Below are 14,926 nucleotides of genomic sequence, written 5' to 3'. Positions count from 1 at the left end.
CATCTTTATTTTAAGAGAATATGTGTTAACCACATTAGTAAAGGCAAGTTGTAGAAAAACACATTTGAGAAGGAGTTCTTTATTTTAAAATGTTTTGAACAATTAGGGTGTGCATTTTTTCATATTTAGTTGTATTCAACTAACAGAAATAGGTAGGTCATCCTGAGCAGATACAAGCCTACAAACAATAATTAAACTCTTTTTTTAAAAGCCGAATATTAAAGGAATAGTTTTCTCTTGGTAGAAGACTAACCGCAACATAACATAACTAACCGCAACATTCCCCATGGTTGTTTCACTGGCAGCAATACATGAAACGAAACCTAACTTAAGTTTCCTTTTCTTCCACTGAAGGTTTCGTCCATCACTGACTCAGCTACACCTGACTGACAGTGGAGGAGCAGACTTTTCAGGGACAGAAGTCATCATTTTGATTCTTTTTAAAACAGTATTTCTTTACAGCAAACAATAAATCATCACGATGAACTCTCTGAACCAACAGTATGAGGAGAAGGTGCGTCCCTGCATTGACCTCATTGACTCTCTTCGTTCTCTGGGTGTAGAGAAGGACTTGGCACTGCCCGCTATCGCCGTGATTGGAGACCAAAGCTCAGGGAAGAGCTCTGTGTTAGAGGCGCTGTCAGGGGTGGCTCTGCCAAGAGGAAGTGGTAAGTTATAATAGTATAGATGCTGCATCGATGTATATTTAGTGTAATGATGATTAAACGTCAAGGCTACGACATCAAAAGCTGTGTTGCTTATAAAAAGGACAAGATAGTTTTGTAGGTGAAATTTAGCACAAAAACACACTGTGAAAATGATTGGCATCTAAAGGACCATATTTGGCAGAAATGTAATATCATATCCATAAGTATGTTTTAGTCAGTGTATTAATCCCCTGAAAATAAGAATTGTTGTGTGTTTGTTGCCTTAGAATAAGCCCCTTATAACTATAGTGCTTAGGGAGCCGGCATGGATGTATGAAAAGAGCTGGATAGCCTTGCTGCCAATTTTTCCAGGTGGTCGCTCGCGGTGTTGAAGCGAAAAAATCCCTATGCAGCCTAATCTTTTTCTTCTGTATAGACCAACATTGTTAAATAGACATTTATAAATTGTTGGCAGGACACCTCGAACTGCAAACAAGGTCAAAATTCGAAAAGAAAAAAAATTGCATCACAGCCCTTGCAAAATGACTCAGAATATGATCAATTCAGTCCAATCACATTATGAAAGTGTAGAACTTAGACTAACCATCTCTCTGTTCATGCCTATATCTAACCAAGTGGGTGTGTCACGTAGATACTGCAAGTCTGCAGATAAACTTAATTGGATCGTTGGGCCCATGAAGCATGTGACCCAGAGACTTCAGCTGGCCAAGCTGGCCAACTTCTGGTTTAGTTGTCCGCCAACTTGAAGGGGTATAAAATGATGTAATCGTGCTGCTTTTCTAGGCTTTCCAAATGATATCAGGCTGAATAATTCAAATTCTCATAGTGAAATGGGTCATTTTGTGGGAATTGTGACACTCAAAAAAATGAATCCACCATTTTTTTTGTAATTCTATGGTTTGGCTACTTTGTCAAATGGTTTTAAAGCCCAGTGCACTTCCTAGGGGAAAATCTACAGAAGCACCGGGAGAACAAGCAAACTCCATCCAGAAAAGCCCTATGCCACCTGAATCGAAAAGACATAACAAACTTGTAGGCCACAATAGATGTTTCCAGCCAGCAAGCCACGAGTGAAATAATAATCATGGCCTTACAAAGTTCATTGTAACTGGAGTTGTCAGTGCTGTGAACACCACGCCATTGTCAATTTTTGACATTTTTCACAGCAGACATTTTGACATTTGTGCAGGATAAGCACAGGTGCAATTAATAACATGAATGAATAGCTGAATGCTGTTTATAGTTTTTCAAAAATCCAAGGCCTTGAATGCATGATATAGATCACTAGTGGCTTCCTTGGACACATTGCTTTGCACTTTGCAACTTGCTTTTCCTATTAGTTTTTTCAACAGATGCCTGTTGATTAAGTTACCATAAATACCTGTAGGTTACAACAAATGTTTCCAGCCAGCAAGAATGCCAGGCAAAAAGTAATCAAGGCCTCACATAGTTCACTGTAAATGGAGCTGGGATATTGTTTGCAGCAGTCCTTTGTTAATAGACATTTTTCACAGCAGACATTTGGCAATCTGAACCAAACATGTCAACATGCTGGTGTTGCTAGAGAAAAGGCATGTTAGCACTACTGCTGGCTTTGTTCATAAATCTGGCCCCATACAGAATCTTAGTCAGTTAGCAAGTGAACATGTAGTGACTACAGAAATGTGTCTGTTTATATTTCAGTCACAAATTTTGCTGACATTGGTGTTGAGCATCCCTACCATATTTATGGTGCCCGGAGTATAATGTGAAGATGTAATACTGATCTCAAGATGATTTCTGTTATCTGATGTATCTTACTGCTTTTCAAAATTTCAGTACAGTGGATTTCGATTTGAGTTTTTCTTCTCTCTTGTCATTGACTCATCCTTAATCAGGCATTGTGACAAGATGCCCTCTCGAATTGAAGATGAAAAGAAAGAAAGAGGGAGAGGAGTGGTATGGAAAGATAAGCTACCAGGATCATGAGGAGGAGATAGAAGACCCTGAAGACGTGGAGAAAAAAATTCGCAAAGGTACCAAAGACCACATTCTTAAGTGTCACAATCAAAAGTATTAATGGGGCAGATTTTATTTAAGTTCAGCACTTCCATCATTTGTGACCATCATTCATCATATCCCATCAACAGCTCAGGATGAAATGGCTGGAGTCGGAGTTGGGATCAGTGATGACCTCATCAGTCTGGAGATTGCCTCTCCTGATGTTCCAGACCTGACCCTCATTGACCTGCCTGGGATCACCAGAGTGGCTGTAAAGGGACAACCAGAGAACATTGGAGATCAGGTGTGCTTGTTCATTGTCCCTTTTACTCTAAATGATCCCCAAAACACATCAGAAAGTTGTTCCAATGAAAAGTCTAGACAGTGAGGTCTGTGGATTATCCAGTTTAACAAGGACACTCTTTGTGGAAAGACACTTTACTGGTAAGTTTTTAAATTATAATGTGTCAACACTGAAATCACCAACCATTAACATTCATTGTCTGGGGTTACCAGCAGAAATCTAGGAAACAGGTATATCAAACCAAAGGCCCTGTGTTCCCGTCTGGACACAAAATGTCCTTTCCTTTAGCCCATTAGCATGGCTATAGACTTTGAGTCCTGTAATATTCACTCATTATGTGAACAGAAAAGACTCATACCTGACAATGATTTGACAGATGTGCAACTTATAACTTTCCTTAACATGAATGGATACTTTCAGATAAAGAGACTGATCCAGAAGTTCATCACAAAACAAGAGACCATCAGCTTGGTGGTTGTTCCATGCAACGTGGACATAGCAACCACAGAGGCTTTGAAGATGGCACAGCAGGTGGATCCTGATGGAGAGAGGACTTTGGGTAAGTAGAACTGAACTTTGGCCACTTGGCTGTCACAATAAGTTACTCGACTCTTAGGAAGTGTACTCTTTCTCTCTCAGGTATCTTGACCAAACCTGATCTGGTGGACAAAGGCACAGAAGACACAGTGATTGATATTACCCATAATGAGATCATCCACCTGAAGAAGGGCTACATGATCGTCAAGTGCAGAGGTCAGAAGGAGATTGCAGAGAAGGTGTCTCTTACTGAAGCAATAGAAAGAGAGAAAGCCTACTTCAAAGATCATGTGTATTTCCAGTAAGTTTGTTCTCTTTTGGTGTTCATGCAAATATTTCTGTGTTAAATGTTTGGCAGTTTGTGGAGCATGTGCTCAGCAGCTTTTGATCTTTTCTGTAGCACTCTTTACAATGACGGTCTTGCCACTGTTCCTAAACTGGCTGAGAAACTCACCCTGGAGCTGGTGCATCATATTGAGGTGAATTCTCCTTGATCTCTGCAGTTTACGGTGTAAATTATAACTGGAAACCTTGAGGTGTTAAAAGTTTTGACCCCTGTGTGATTTGCAGAGGTCTCTGCCTCGACTGGAAGAGCAGATAGAGGAGAAACTAGCACAGACTCAGGCAGAGCTGGAGAAATATGGCACTGGACCTCCATCTGACGCAGCTGAAAGACTCGCCTTCCTTATAGATGTGAGTTCCCTCACTTTACCTAACATTTACTCGGCTACAAAGACAAATGCTCAGAAAAATATATATTAGTTCATACAAGTATTTTTAAAGAAACAACAAAACACCTGTAAATAACAGTTTCTATTCTCTAATGGGCTCTAGAAAATGTCAGCTTTCAATCAGGATGCCCTCAGTCTGACTACAGGTGAGGAACTCAAGTGTGGAGAAAGGATCAATGTCTTTTCTACACTCAGAAGAGAGTTTGGGAAGTGGAACACCCAACTAGAGCAATCAGGAACAAAATGTGAGTGCTTCGATATGTCTGGTCTACAGCTGTCTATCAACACTGGATTATTCTCACAGCAGCAAGACTCTGTAATTTACATTTGTGTGTTGTAGTTAATGACAGAATTGAGAGAGAGGTGGAAGAATATGAAGAGACATACCGTGGAAGAGAACTGCCAGGCTTCATCAACTACAAGACCTTTGAGCTCATGGTCAAACAGCAGATTAAACAGCTGGAAGAACCAGCTGTCAAGAAACTCAAAGATATTGGAGGTATGTGATGAAATAAATGACAGATTTACCCAATGTTCTGCTGATTAGTGTAGATTCAAGTACATAGTTGGAAACCAAGCAGCTGTATCTTGTTGTGTTCCCATTTCCTCCAGATGCTGTTAGGAAAGCATTCATACACCTGGCCCAAAGTAACTTCACTGGATATCCCAACCTACTGAAAACAACCAAGGTAGCCATCTTCAATGAGATTTATATTGACATTTTTTTAAATTGTTTTATAGTCATTGTTACCACTTCACACAAACATTCACAATTGTTTGACAATGTTGAGACTGACCAGAATTTTATTTTGTAGGCAAAGATCGAAGCAATTAAGCAAGAAAAGGAGTCCATAGCAGAGTCCACACTGAGAACTCAGTTCAAGATGGAGCTGATTGTTTATTCCCAGGACAGGACCTACAGCAGCAGTTTGAGTGAGGAGAAGAGGAGAGAGGACGAGGAAGAGGAAAAATCGAAAAGCCTATCATATGTTCAAGAAAGGAGTCTTGTCTACAGCAAGGATAATCATGCAACACTCCAGGAGCTGATGTTGCACCTTAAATCATATTACAAAGTACGTTTTAATTTAGAGGGATGATTCATGAACAAAATCAATAACTGTAAGGACATTTAAATAGCTGTCCTTGTTTGTCATCTAGCTCTATCAAACATTTCTTCCTTTTTCTTCCTTCAGATTGCCAGCCAGCGTCTGGCTGACCAGATCCCACTTGTGATCCGCTACCAGATGTTGCAGGAGTCTGCTGTCAAGCTGCAGAGAGAGATGCTGCAGGTGCTTCAGGACAAGGAGAACATGGAGTCCTTACTGAAGGAGGATTTTGACATTGGCAGCAAAAGGGCTGCTTTGCAGAGTCGCCTTGAGCGTCTCCAGAAGGCTCGTGCATACCTGGTGGAGTTCTAGTGGTCAATGCCCAACAGCATGACTTACTGTACCTCTTTCTTTTGACAAAAACAGTACAATCGTGGGTTGTAGGATTGTTACTGTATTATTTTTGACTGTATCCTGTGTTTGCCTTGGATGAAAATAAAAAAGCAAGTCACTTTATGCATCTGAGCTATATTTACTGTTTACCTGTATGCTTTTTTTCTCATTTCCATTTTAATTTCTTCAAATAAAATTCACTTGATTTACAGATCATGTCTCTGTCCTATCATAAGTTTGTGAGTTTGAAAGGTTATTGGTATTTGGTATTACCTCATTTCCTAGTTGTACATTTTTCATGGGGTGTAATTCCAATGATGTAGTTTGTCACACACAATGACCTCAGTGTCCCATATCAGTCCTCTTGTCACACCTTGGTGTTGGTCAGTTTCATGAAGTGTTCATGTCTCAGTTTCTTATCCTCTCCCTGCATTCACTTTAACTTACAGATGTTTATTGTTGTTGTTGTTGTTGTTGTTGTTATTTTAGGAAAAACTGCAATAGTTTGTTTGTTCGAATCAGGGCTTGATTAAACCAACTAAGGAGGCCACGGGGCAATAAATGACTAGGTTTTTTAGAACTTAATGAAGCACACATTTATTCAGGAAAATGCACCATGTAAAATCAGGTGATAATGGTGCTAATTTCAGTTAATTAAATTACATTAAATGGCTCTGAATAACCACCCAAGACTGCAAATTATGTCAGTGGATGTTTGATGAAGCATAAAGTATACCTTTCTGGAAAGTGAAAGCCTTTTTTTCTTTTTTTGGATCACCAAGTAAATACATGTATCCATAGAGAGAACGTTAATATCTATTCTCTGAATAACAAGAAATAGTAGAGGAATAGAGCAGTCAGTAGCCATGGCAGTTGCTGACTTTATTGAATTAGTCTGTGGATTTTTTCTTATTTAGTTGTTTAGAAATTTAAAAAATAGGTGCATTAGATATAGACTGTCGGCCTGAGCAGATATAAGCCTATAAAATCAATTAAACTTTTTTCTTAAAGGCCAATATATATATATATATATATATATATATATATATATATATATATATATATATATATATATATATATATACATATGTGTGTACTTTGTCTGGCATAGACAGCTTTATTTAGCAGTAGACAGACAGGAAACATGGGAGAGAGAGGGGGGTATGACATGAAGCAAAGGACCTCCGATCGGGATTGGCTGCGTATATGGCATGCACTCTAACCACTCGACCACCCGCGCGCCTTAAAGGCCAATATTAAAGGAATAATTTTCTCCTGGTATATATAAGGTGCGGCCATCACAGCATTCCCCGTGGTTATGTCACCCGTAGCATCACATAAGACAAAACCTAATTAAAGTTTCCTTCAGTTTTTAAGTTTTCCTTCAGATGAAGGAAAACCAAACTGAAAACTTAAAAACTGAAGGAAACTTAAATTAGGTTTCGTTTTATGTGATGCTAAGGGTGACATAACCACGGGGAATGTTGTGATTGCAGCTGCTTACGTTATATACCAGGATAACTTCAATTAGGTTTCGTTTTATGTGATGCCACATCTGCTCACAGTTTTGACAGTTCAGGTCGCAGCTGCTAATTGTAGACTTGTCAGGGACAGAAGTCATCAGTGAGAACAGTTTTGTTCCTCTTTAAAACATTATTTATTTACAGGAGACAATTAATCACCACCATGAACTCTCTGAACCAACAGTATGAGGAGAAGGTGCGTCCCTGCATTGACCTCATTGACTCTCTTCGTTCTCTGGGTGTAGAGAAGGACTTGGCACTGCCCGCTATCGCCGTGATTGGAGACCAAAGCTCAGGGAAGAGCTCTGTGTTAGAGGCGCTGTCAGGGGTGGCTCTGCCAAGAGGAAGTGGTAAGTTCTATCTATTAATAGTGATTAAACGTATAGGATACAACAACAAGAAGTTTCAAAGATATAAAACAAAAAGGACATTTTAAAAAAGTATTATCAGTAGCTGATTGCTGTTAAATGGCCAGTGTGTAGAATTTAGTGGCATCTAGTACTTGTAGTACTGGGCAGAAATTGAATATAATATTCATACGTATATTTTAATCAATTCCTAATACTCTGAAAATAAGAATCATGGTGTTTTTGTTGGGCCTGGGCTGGGACACACTGCCTACCTCTACCTTAGCAGGCCATGTCCATCTCTGAACTGCTACGGTTTGCACACTTGCGACATCCACATACATACTGTTGCTGAGGCGCTGCTACTGCCAGTGTCTTTCTGTAGGCCTATAGAGTTTCACTTTGATTATGGCCATCAATAATATAATGTTTTATATAATGTAACTATAATTTTCAATTAGCTATACAAAGTTTATATATAATAAGGTTAAGCAACTGCTCAATTGTGAAAAATAAATAACGTGAGGTGAAAGCAGCATTCTGTCTGACAGATGTGTCTTTTTGGGACTGTGTATCAGCCACATACACTCCTCATACAGGATGGGTTTTTTATTGATTTTTTTTTTTATTCCGCCAGTTAAACACTGTTACAACTCCAAAATCCCTCCAGACAAAACCACGTTCCTCACACACACTCCGACAAACAAACCTCCACTGTCAGGTGGAAAACTGATAACAAGAAACAAGAAAATAATGACACCAAATCCATGGCCCTGGTATAGTCCATGATTATTATATAGTTCATTTGTGACTTCCTTGTGCATGATGCTTTGCACTTTGCAACTCGATTTTCCTTCAAGATTAGCAGAAAAAGCACATATCAACATGTCTCCTGTGGACAAAGTCTATAGGGAAATGGAAATCTCAAAACCTGCACACCCTGTTTTACAGATGCCTGTTGATGAGTCACCATACAAACTTGGTGGCCACATCAAATGTTTCCAGCCAGCAAGAATGCCAAGCAAAAAGTAACAATGGCCTTACGAAGTTCACTGTAAATGGGGCTTGGATATTGTTTTCGGTGCTGTAAGCACCACTCCATTTTCAAAATATGTTTTTCACAGTGATCATTTTGACATTTTAAAGCAGAAAAAAAGCACAGGTGCAATTATTAACAATAATTAATAGCTGAATATCTTTTTTTTCTTCAAAAATCTGTCCCCATATGATATCTCAGTCAGTTAAGTCAAGTGAACATGTGGAGCAACACAGAAATGTTCCTGGATATATTTGGGTCATGGACTTTGCCAAGAAGATACCTACATTGGTGTCAGGTTTCTCTACCATATTTATGGTGCCTGGAGTATAATGTGTAGATTTTGGTGTTCATAATACTGATGCCACTTTTATCAAGATGATTTCTGTTATCTGAGGTGTCTTACTGCTTTTCATAAGTTCACCAAGTACAGTGGATTTCACTTTAGATTTTTTCCACCCTCATCCTTAACTCAGGCATTGTGACACGATGCCCTCTCGAGCTAAAGATGAAGAGAATGAAAGAGGGAGAGGAGTGGTATGGAAAGATAAGCTACCAGGATCATGAGGAAGAGATAGAAGACCCTGCAGACGTGGAGAAAAAGATTCGCAAAGGTATGGTACACTGTATTCTTAAATGTCACAAACAAAAGTATTGAGGTAGCAGATTTTATTTAAGTTCAGCACTTCTATCATTTGTGACCATCATTCATCATATCCCATCAACAGCTCAGGATGAAATGGCTGGAGTCGGAGTTGGGATCAGCGATGACCTCATCAGTCTGGAGATCGCCTCTCCTGATGTTCCAGACTTGACCCTCATTGACCTGCCCGGCATCACCAGAGTGGCTGTAAAGGGACAACCAGAGAACATTGGAGATCAGGTGTGCTTGTTCATTGTCCCTTTTACTCTAAATGATCCCCAAAACACATAATTAGAAGGGACAATTTCTTTGGTAGAAAACTGTTCCAAGGAAAAGTGTAGACAGTGAGACAGTGGTTTGTCTTGATAAACAAGGACACTTTTTGTGGAAATCATATTGAACTTTATGTGAACAGAAAAGACTCATACCTGACAATGATTTGACAGATGTGCAACTTATAACTTTCCTTAACATGAATGGATACTTTCAGATAAAAAGACTGATCCAGAAGTTCATCACAAAACAAGAGACCATCAGCTTGGTGGTTGTTCCATGCAACGTGGACATAGCAACCACAGAGGCTTTGAAGATGGCACAGCAAGTGGATCCTGATGGAGAGAGGACTTTGGGTAAGTAGAACTCATTTTGGCCACTTGACGGTTACATAAGTTCGACTCTTAGGAAGTGTACTCTTTCTCTCTCAGGTATCTTGACCAAACCTGATCTGGTGGACAAAGGCACAGAAGACACAGTGATTGATATTACCCATAATGAGATCATCCACCTGAAGAAGGGATACATGATCGTCAAGTGCAGAGGTCAGAAGGAGATCGCAGAGAAGGTGTCTCTTACTGAAGCAACAGAAAGAGAGGAAGCCTACTTCAAAGATCATGTGTATTTCCAGTAAGTTTGTTCTCTTTTGGTGTTCATGCAAATATTTCTGTGTTAAATGTTTGGCAGTTTGTGGAGCATGTGCTCAGCAGCTTTTGATCTTTTCTGTAGCACTCTTTACAATGACGGTCTTGCCACTGTTCCTAAACTGGCTGAGAAACTCACCCTGGAGCTGGTGCATCATATTGAGGTGAATTCTCCTTGATCTCTGCAGTTTACGGTGTAAATTATAACTGGAAACCTTGAGGTGTTAAAAGTTTTGACCCCTGTGTGATTTGCAGAGGTCTCTGCCTCGACTGGAAGAGCAGATAGAGGACAAACTAGCACAGACTCAGGCAGAGCTGGAGAAATATGGCACTGGACCTCCATCTGACGCAGCCGACAGACTCGCCTTCCTTATAGATGTGAGTTCCCTCACTTTACCTAACATTTACTCGGCTACAAAGACAAATGCTCAGAAAAATATATATTAGTTCATACAAGTATTTTTAAAGAAACAACAAAACACCTGTAAATAACAGTTTCTATTCTCTAATGGGCTCTAGAAAATGTCAGCTTTCAATCAGGATGCCCTCAGTCTGACTACAGGTGAGGAACTCAACTGTGGAGTAAGGATCAATGTCTTTTCTACACTCAGAAGAGAGTTTGGGAAGTGGAACACCCAACTAGAGCACTCAGGAGCAAAGTGTGAGTGCCTCAGTTTGTCTGGTCTACAGCTGTCTATCAACACTGGATTATTCTTACAACAGCAAGACTCTGTAATTTACATTTGTGTGTTGTAGTTAATGACAGAATTGAGAGAGAGGTGGAAGAATATGAAGAGACATACCGTGGAAGAGAACTGCCAGGCTTCATCAACTACAAGACCTTTGAGCTCATGGTCAAACAGCAGATTAAACAGCTGGAAGAACCAGCTGTCAAGAAACTCAAAGATATTGGAGGTATGTGATGGAATAACTGACATATTTACCCAGTTTTATTATTTGTTATTTCCCTTTTCCTAGAATACTATATCCGATTAACCTCTAATTATCACAGATTCATGTACCTAGTTGGAAATCCAGCTGCTGTATCTTGTTGTGTTCCCATTTCCTCCAGATGCTGTTAGGAAAGCCTTCATACAACTGGCCCAAAGTAACTTCACTGGATTTCCCAACCTACTGAAAACAACCAAGGTAGCCATCTTCAATTAGTTTTGTATTGACATTTTCTATAATTTGATAGTATTGTTACCACTTTATCAAATTTGCACTATCGTTTGACAATGCTCAGACTGACCAGAATTTTATTTTGTAGGCAAAGATCGAAGCTATTAAGCAAGAAAAGGAGTCCACTGCAGAGTCCATATTGAGAACTCAGTTCAAGATGGAGCTGATGGTTTACTCTCAGGACAGGACCTACAGCAGCAGTTTGAGTGAGAGAAAGCGAGAGGAGGAGGATGAAAAGAGAGAAATGTCAGAGGTAGATAATGTTCAAGACAGGAGTCTTGTGTACAGCATGGATAATCATGCAACACTCCAGGAGCTGATATTGCACCTTAAATCATATTACAAAGTAAGTTTTAATTTAGAGGGATTATTCATGAACAAAAACAATAACTGTAAGGACATTTTAAAAATACTTGTCCTTGTCTTTGATCTAGCTGTCTCGCTGTCAAACATTTCTTCCTTTTTTTCTTCCTTCAGATTGCCAGCCAGCGTCTGGCTGACCAGATCCCACTTGTGATCCGCTACCAGATGTTGCAGGAGTCTGCTGCCCAGCTGCAGAGAGAGATGCTGCAGGTGCTTCAAGACAAGGAGAACATGGAGTCCTTACTGAAGGAGGATTTTGACATTGGCAGCAAAAGGGCTGCTTTGCAGAGTCGCCTTGAGCGTCTCCAGAAGGCTCGTTCATACCTGATGCAGTTCTAGTGGTCAAGGCCTAATAGCATGACTTAATGTAGCTCTTTATTTTGCCAAAAACAGTACAATCGTGGGTTGTAGGATTGTTATACTATTGTTTTTCATTGTATCCTGTGTTGAATGGGCAGATTTGCCTGAGATGAAAATACAAAGACAGAAAAACTCCTTGATTCCTGTTACTTTTGCTATCTGAGCTATAGTTACCATTTACCTGTGTGCTTTATTTCTCTTTATTTCCATTTTAATTTCCTCAGTTTCAGATGGGTTTTCTTTAGGACAAACTGCAATAATTTGTTGTTGTTGTTTTTTTTATGCAGCAAGCCAGAACATAATAGTGTAATTAGAAGAAGAAACTTTGTTCTTTTTTTTCTTTTCTTAAATAAATACTGAAGGGTTTGGAAAATAATGGTGTCAGCAGAAAATGTATATGCAAAAAAAAAAACCAACTAGGATGGGCATGTTAGGGGATGTTAGGGCATGTTTGGGAAATATGGGTGTCATCAAAAAAATTAGTAGGTGGGGATAAAATCATGGGAGGAGATACTGGTAGGTACTTTCTCAAACATCAGCAAGGTTTTAGGTATAAAAAGGGCACCTAAATATTGTATTTTAGATCATTGTTGTATTTTAGATCCTTGTCTGTGTGTGATCTCGGGGTGTGCTGCTGGCAATAAAACTCTACTGCACTCAACTCAGAAGACTCCTGGTGATATTTGAGACTGTGAAGAAATTGTTTGAACATCAGAAGAAGCAACAATGTCTTATTATTATTTTGAGACACATCGATATGCTGTAATGCATCACTGTCCTGGATAATCACCCAGATAATCTCCCTGCACATTATGTTACTAGATGTTTGATGAAGCATACTAGATGTTTGATGAAGCATAAGGGAATAATAAAGTATACCTTTATGGACAGTGAAACCGTTTTTGTTTTGTTTTTCCTTTTCTGGATCGCCAAATAAATATATGTATTCATCAAGTGAACATTAATATTTATTCTCTGAATAACAAGAAGTAGGAGAGGATGAGAGCAGTCCGTAGCCATGGCAGTTGCTGACTTTGGCTGTTTGTCAAAACAACAACGTGGCTGTTTTCAGTGAGGAAGTGAAGAAGCACAGCACTAAATAAAAGACTGAGCAGAAACAAGTCAACAAGTGAACTGCTAACCAGTCTGATCACAGTTGGCAAGTGTCTCGCAACTGTTGTTCCTGCTCAGGTCATGGCAAAACCAGAGAAAGCTACTTCCCTCCCCCCGGTGGCAAGAAAAGGGAACTTGTTGCTCTTGCCATGGTGAAACAGCTCAAATACCTGTTAGTGCATCAGCAAACACTGTGAAAATACTTTAAAATAATAATAAAAAATAATCTTTATTTCTATAGCATTCTTAAAAAACAGATTAACAAGGTGCCTTACAAAATGCAATACCATAACATTGGTGCAAAGATAGCAAACGTAAAGAAACGAAATAAAAATTTAAAAGGAACAACATACATTTAAAATGCAATAAAAGCATGGATTTAAGCATGGAAGTGGTTAAACATGGAGAGCTCAAACAAAATATAAAAACAACAACAGTACTACTGCCTGCTTGTACCGAGGCACACACAGTTCCTGTTCTTACACACATGTAACAGATATCTGCTTAAAAAGTAGCAGCAGGTCTGGACTCAGGAGAGACTCAGTGAGCTCATCAACCAGTAATTGACCAATCAAGTAAGCCAAAAAAACATCAACCATTCCTGGCGAATAATGATGGCATCTCCAACAATCATTATGGCAATAGTTGCTTATGTCATAGAAGGCAAACAGCAATTTCTGCTCTCATTGCAGTGTAAACAGTATAAGCCATTGGTCGCTCTGTCCCTGACTTGCAGGGATTCAATAGTTGACATCTTTGCCTTTTGTTCGGATGCTGACCTCTGATGCTTGTCAGGTTCTTAAATGTCAGCTAACAGTGGATCCTTCAAACCTTTGCAGTGATGCATGTCAGCACCAGCAGAGGGAACTTTGATGTCCCACTATCCTACTATTTGCACAGTATGTCTCCTCCAACAGATGACGGTGAAGAAATTCCTCCTCCAACAGCAGTTCATTTCTTTTTAGTGGCTTTAAAGAGGATGAAAGTGGAAAAATCTAACAGTGAACCTTTGATACCTCTACAGACAAATCTCAGGGCCACACTTCAGAAGACTCTTCAAAGTCATGCTGCACACCTGCAGTGTCTCTAAAATGTATGGAGAAAAGAAACCTCTGTTCCAACTGTTGATTCTATCTCATCACAATCCCCTGGAAAACTTTTAATTTTAAACACTTAATCTTGACAATGAACACAAAATGTCTTTACTACTTGGTGATATTTGGTAAAGTGGTTATTTCTGAGTGGATTTGTTGGCTGTGCTGTAACAACTTGTGTCACAACTAGGAACGAAAGAGAGAACACTACATTCTAACAGGAGACAGCATTTTAGTTAATGTTCATGGATATTTTGATATTTTACTTGATAGACGTACTGTATCTATGTATCTATCTATGAAGTGTAACGGCCACCAAAACATACAAATGGCTCAGCTGATGACGGACATATAAAACACCGAACATGAATTCACAATTGTCAAATTGATTTATTTGAAGACAATACAAGAATTGACCAAAGCTATACATGCCCAAAACTAACCCAAACTATGAGAGTCTGGAGGCCTAGCCAAAAAGAACAAAAGAAGAAGAAGCTCCTGTGCTCTCCCCTATAAAGGGATTGCAGGTCCACCCACTAATCAAGTCATGGAGATCACCTGGGAGGGGGGGGAGCACGTAACAGAAGACATAGCTGAGGAGGAAAATATCTTCTCCTTAGTTCCATGAGTTTCATGTGAGAAGCTTTTTTCCCACTTACAATATCAGTTTCTTGCATGTGATTTAAAAA

The 14,926-nt window shown here is 39.4% G+C and overlaps 2 protein-coding genes across 2 annotated transcripts; both read left to right on the top strand.

The window, feature by feature from the left end:
• Positions 1–474: 474 nt before the first annotated feature.
• Positions 475–5,675, top strand: LOC133978118 (interferon-induced GTP-binding protein Mx). Its single transcript, XM_062416474.1, has 12 exons — positions 475–668; positions 2,546–2,683; positions 2,798–2,952; positions 3,373–3,511; positions 3,592–3,790; positions 3,890–3,968; positions 4,060–4,182; positions 4,324–4,465; positions 4,561–4,719; positions 4,833–4,909; positions 5,036–5,293; positions 5,414–5,675. Exons 1-12 carry the CDS (start codon positions 482–484, stop codon positions 5,636–5,638), a joined length of 1,881 nt encoding a protein of 626 aa, XP_062272458.1. The 5' UTR covers positions 475–481; the 3' UTR covers positions 5,639–5,675.
• A 1,670-nt stretch (positions 5,676–7,345) lies between these two features.
• LOC133978121 (interferon-induced GTP-binding protein Mx-like) lies at positions 7,346–12,046 on the top strand. The gene is made up of 12 exons (XM_062416476.1): positions 7,346–7,532; positions 9,042–9,179; positions 9,294–9,448; positions 9,699–9,837; positions 9,913–10,111; positions 10,211–10,289; positions 10,381–10,503; positions 10,645–10,786; positions 10,882–11,040; positions 11,198–11,274; positions 11,396–11,653; positions 11,785–12,046. The coding sequence occupies exons 1-12, from the start codon at positions 7,346–7,348 to the stop codon at positions 12,007–12,009; spliced, it is 1,881 nt and encodes a 626-aa protein (XP_062272460.1). The 3' UTR covers positions 12,010–12,046.
• Positions 12,047–14,926: the final 2,880 nt, after the last annotated feature.

The sequence above is a fragment of the Scomber scombrus genome, chromosome 3, assembly GCF_963691925.1.
Source record: "Scomber scombrus chromosome 3, fScoSco1.1, whole genome shotgun sequence".
Taxonomy (NCBI): domain Eukaryota; kingdom Metazoa; phylum Chordata; class Actinopteri; order Scombriformes; family Scombridae; genus Scomber; species Scomber scombrus.
The sequence above is the reverse complement of the archived record's forward strand: the minus strand, read 5'-3'. Positions and strand labels throughout refer to the sequence as shown.